The sequence below is a fragment of the Medicago truncatula genome, chromosome 5, assembly GCF_003473485.1.
Source record: "Medicago truncatula cultivar Jemalong A17 chromosome 5, MtrunA17r5.0-ANR, whole genome shotgun sequence".
NCBI lineage: Eukaryota > Viridiplantae > Streptophyta > Magnoliopsida > Fabales > Fabaceae > Medicago > Medicago truncatula.
The window spans coordinates 27,101,640-27,105,833 of NC_053046.1; the positions used below are offsets into that span (position 1 = coordinate 27,101,640).

The following is a 4,194-nucleotide window of genomic DNA, read 5'->3' on the forward strand; positions in this document are numbered from 1 at the left end:
TTTGCTAATCATGTTAGCAGTGATCGAGTGGAAGCTTCTAGAAGTAACCAAAATTAATATTTTGTGTGGCTAGGGTCTTGTAAATGTTAATAGCTTCAACAACAGAATATTTATAGAACCATTTGTATGCACAGATGTAATATTTTTTCGCTTATGTGCATTGTACCTTACAATATACCACACTTCTTGAATTTGCATTGGTGCATCGTAAGAATGTATCACGAAATAATAAATAAGTCCTATTTATTTAATCTAGAGTAAACATTTACTCTTTTGCCCTTATAATATTGTGTACATCACAATCATTATCCTTTGATTTTACTTGTAGTTATAAACATATAAAACTGACAATAAATAATTATCAACAGAACAACTGCAATGCCCTTATAAACATCCAAAATTATTACAATTTTTTGTATATAAAAGCATAAAAATAAAACAAAAATAAAAATTCTTCACCAAGATACTGACCCACTAGGTAATATTCATTACTTTAATTAAAACTAAGATAGAAATAGGAAGTTGAGATGTGAATGTGACACACAAATTAACTTGTAGGTAACTTGCAGTTATTATGACAAGGATTGTTTGTTATTGCTACTCACACCTTCATTACCTGCCAAGATCATATATTTGTCTTTCCTTGTCAAATTGGTGCAACCAAATCCCAAACTCTTTCCAATTTCATTTTGCACAAAATTGGCAACTTCAACAGCAGATTTTCCACCTTTTTGACATGTTTGTGATGTTGGTATCCTCTCAAGTATTTTAACAAAGTAAACAGGATTTGGATTCATGTAATGAAAAACAGGATCCAAACATTTATACCCACTAGCTGTTGTTCCATAAAACATACTAACCTTAACATCAACAGCAACAGGAACAATATCATCAGTTAGCTCAGCAAACAAAGGACTAAACCTTAGCAAGTAAGGTTCTCTACAAGTTGTTCCTTCTGGACATACCACAAGGTTTCCTTCACAAAGCATTTTCTCCATCGAATCCCTGTCTCTTACTCGGTCGCGTGTTAATCGCGTTGTTTTAATGGGGGAAATAATCTCATTGACTATGCTCATGCTATATGTGACTGCTGAGAGTGGTTTGTTTATAGTGTGTGATATATAAAGTGGATCAAGCAAAGTTCTATGGTTACACACATAAAGCATATTCTTTTGATTTTTTTCGTTTTCGGTCGAGGTTTTAGGTCTTGAAATTGTGCTTGTTGCCCCTGTAAATGCTAATATTGGAGATGATGCATTAAAAGGTAATGAAACTCCAAATGTCATTCTGAAAATTGAAAGAAATAGTCCAAGTGGTAACCACATGAACATGACTAGTGAAGATGTTATAGTTGGCATGAAAGCCAATCTTCCATCATGGAAGATCAATGGCTTAGGAAACAACTTTTTTGGTAATGCACGCCAATTTCTCCTTTCATCAGAACTTAACATAAAGCAAACTTTCTGCAAAAATAGAGAAACAAGATCACAAAAAGTTTTATTTAGACAAAAAAAAAAACATGAAGTGTGTTTGAATTTAAAGTGAGTTTGACATAATCACAACGTGCCACAGTGATTTTGGGACATGCATTCCCTACAATCAAGAACCGTAGTATATATACCAGTATTAATGCATAAAAATCATATAGAAAATAAATTTAAAATTATTGATCGATGATTCAAAACCGTAGTATTAAACCGTGAAATTGGACAATAATGCAGACACACTCGGAAAAAAAATTAAAATTATTGATCAAAATCGGAGAGCTGAGATTTATTTTTAGTCGCTAGTTGACAAAAGGAGATCCATAATAATCTTGACAAAAACTACACTTTAGAGCTTCAAAAAAAACGAAGGTGTCATCATGATTTCGTCAAACAATGATTCAAAACAAGCATGTCATGTGTTTAAAGTGTAAACATGTGTGTGTCCAAAAAAGAAACCAAACCTTGTAATGAGGGAAAAGTTTCTGGTCAATATACTCAATATGGCTACCAATAATACCAATACTATTCTCTTTACTTGTTGCTTTAACATCATAGGAAGTAGTTGTTTTATGTTTCTCAAACAAACCCAAAAAGTAACCATTGTATGACTTTATGTCTCTTGCTACAATAGCTTCAACACCTAAATAGTCTTTCAAGAAACCTTCAACCATGATTCTTGGTAACTTACTAGATGCAACTTTTCTCTCACAACACATCACAGCTTCAAATCCTTCCCAACCAACATCTTCTAAGTAGAACTTTGGAAGAACAGCCATTCCTACCCTTAACTTGTCTTTTCTTATGCCAAAAAAGGTTAAGAAAACCATAATCTTCAAACCTAGTTGATACTCACCAACTAACCATACCAAAGGGTATGAAAGAAACAAAATGATAGATCTTAGTATTCCACCAGCTTCAAAGGATACTAGCATGAAGTAAGGGAAGAGTGAAGTGGATCTTAGAAGAGTGCCTTCAAAATCAAAAACTAGTGTTTTATTTGAAAGTTTAGAAGTTTTGTTGGCAAGTGAAAGGTTTTTCATCTTTTCTGCAGGTATGGTTGGTTCTGTAAAACAAAGGAAAGAATTGTAGTTATACTTGTTTTGGAACAACTTTATACAAGAATGGAAAAATCCTTTCAGAGATGGGTTGGTGTTATTTCTCAGTCAAATAAGGGACTTCACATCTCAAATAGTATTTATCTTTTGTCATAAGGTTTTGAGTATAGTTAGGTTGGCTACCCTTAGGCTTCTCATTAATATTATTTTTTTGTTGAGGAAAGACTATATATAGGCTATAGTCTAGAACGTGGTAGCACTTGGATGACATTGGAGTGTCAATGTCACAATGTCATTGGAGTGTCAGTGTCATTTGATATTGATCAATCACAATGTTACACGTTTACAAAATAATAAAAAATCCTTATGATAAAAAAATCCTTATGAGTGGCCATTTTTCATAAAAATATTGTTATAAACTTCTACATCCTATTGTTTGGATAAACAAAACATTCACGATTTTCAACTTTGTTATGCAAAAGGGTCTAACGATTCAGTTTGTTGGCCGCTTGCCTGTTGTTCATGTTGAAGTACTCTTTGATATATATTAACGAATTCGCTATTACAATGGAAAAAATAATAATATGAGTAAAAAGACATAGTTACAATATGGACCTTTTGATCATGATTGGATGCTTCAAATCTAACTAAATCTTATTTGCGTAATTATTGATAATCTATTTCCTTAAATATATATCTAATGGTTGAAATCTGCTGTTTAATCGTGTGATCGTAAATAATCCATTTGCTTAAACCCCTAACCACATGTTACCTCACAATTATGGGCACCAAATAGTTTAAATGTGATGTTTCAAAAACCAAAGCAACATAAAGCCAAGAAATAAATGAAAGATGATTACGTGGCAGAGTGGTCATTGTCCATTCAATAGTTTAGACATTAGAGCAGCGTCTAGCCATCAAATTTGGAGTTACATTTCATTTTGGTAGATGAAAAAAGGACACTGATACATTACTGACACCATTAACCATTCCCACCAAGGCAAGGGAGACATATTTTTAGTGTTATCTACAATACGTACATCAACTAAATTTCTACTTTAATGTTTTAAATGGAAATTATTTCCATCCACATCTTACATCAACGATTACAAAACAAAGACATTTTCTGTTTTTTCACCAGTTTTTCACGTATTCTATTACCATTAAAAGATAAAGAAAGTAACTCTCACTAGTTTTTAACATCCAAAGTGCTTGATATACAGATATATTGCATTTGAAATGAAACATTTCCAAGTTTGGAATCATGTTCAATTTTTAAAATTATGAATATTTAAAAGATAAAAAAGTTTCTATTCCGACCATGCAAATCGAAAGGATTTGAAAATTTTAAAAATCAGAAGTGATTATGGCGATGGATTTGTGAATGAATATTTTGTTAAACAAATGAATTTTTTATGATTTTTATTTTCTAAAACTCTACAATAACTTAGAGTTGTAGAAAGAAAAAATATACCTCTTTAAGAGATGATGCATAACATGATACATGAAACTAAAATTGAGTTTCTCAATGAGACCTAGTGGCATCTGTGCCACCACCAGTGAGCCAATGACCCTTATGTATACAAATCCCTTATTTGGAAACTCTATGGAGTCTATATTCCCTTTCATGCCACCGTTTTCGTTACTAAGGA

At 32.1% G+C, this 4,194-nt stretch overlaps 1 protein-coding gene across 1 annotated transcript; it reads right to left on the reverse strand.

Annotated features, from left to right (window-relative positions):
• Positions 1 to 355: 355 nt before the first annotated feature.
• On the reverse strand, positions 356 to 2,726 carry LOC11433018 (probable glycerol-3-phosphate acyltransferase 2). Its single transcript, XM_003614890.4, has 2 exons — positions 1,949 to 2,726; positions 356 to 1,463 (listed from the first exon to the last, which is right to left on the reverse strand). The coding sequence occupies exons 1-2, from the start codon at positions 2,525 to 2,527 to the stop codon at positions 573 to 575; spliced, it is 1,470 nt and encodes a 489-aa protein (XP_003614938.2). The 5' UTR covers positions 2,528 to 2,726; the 3' UTR covers positions 356 to 572.
• Between the last annotated feature and the right edge of the window lie 1,468 nt (positions 2,727 to 4,194).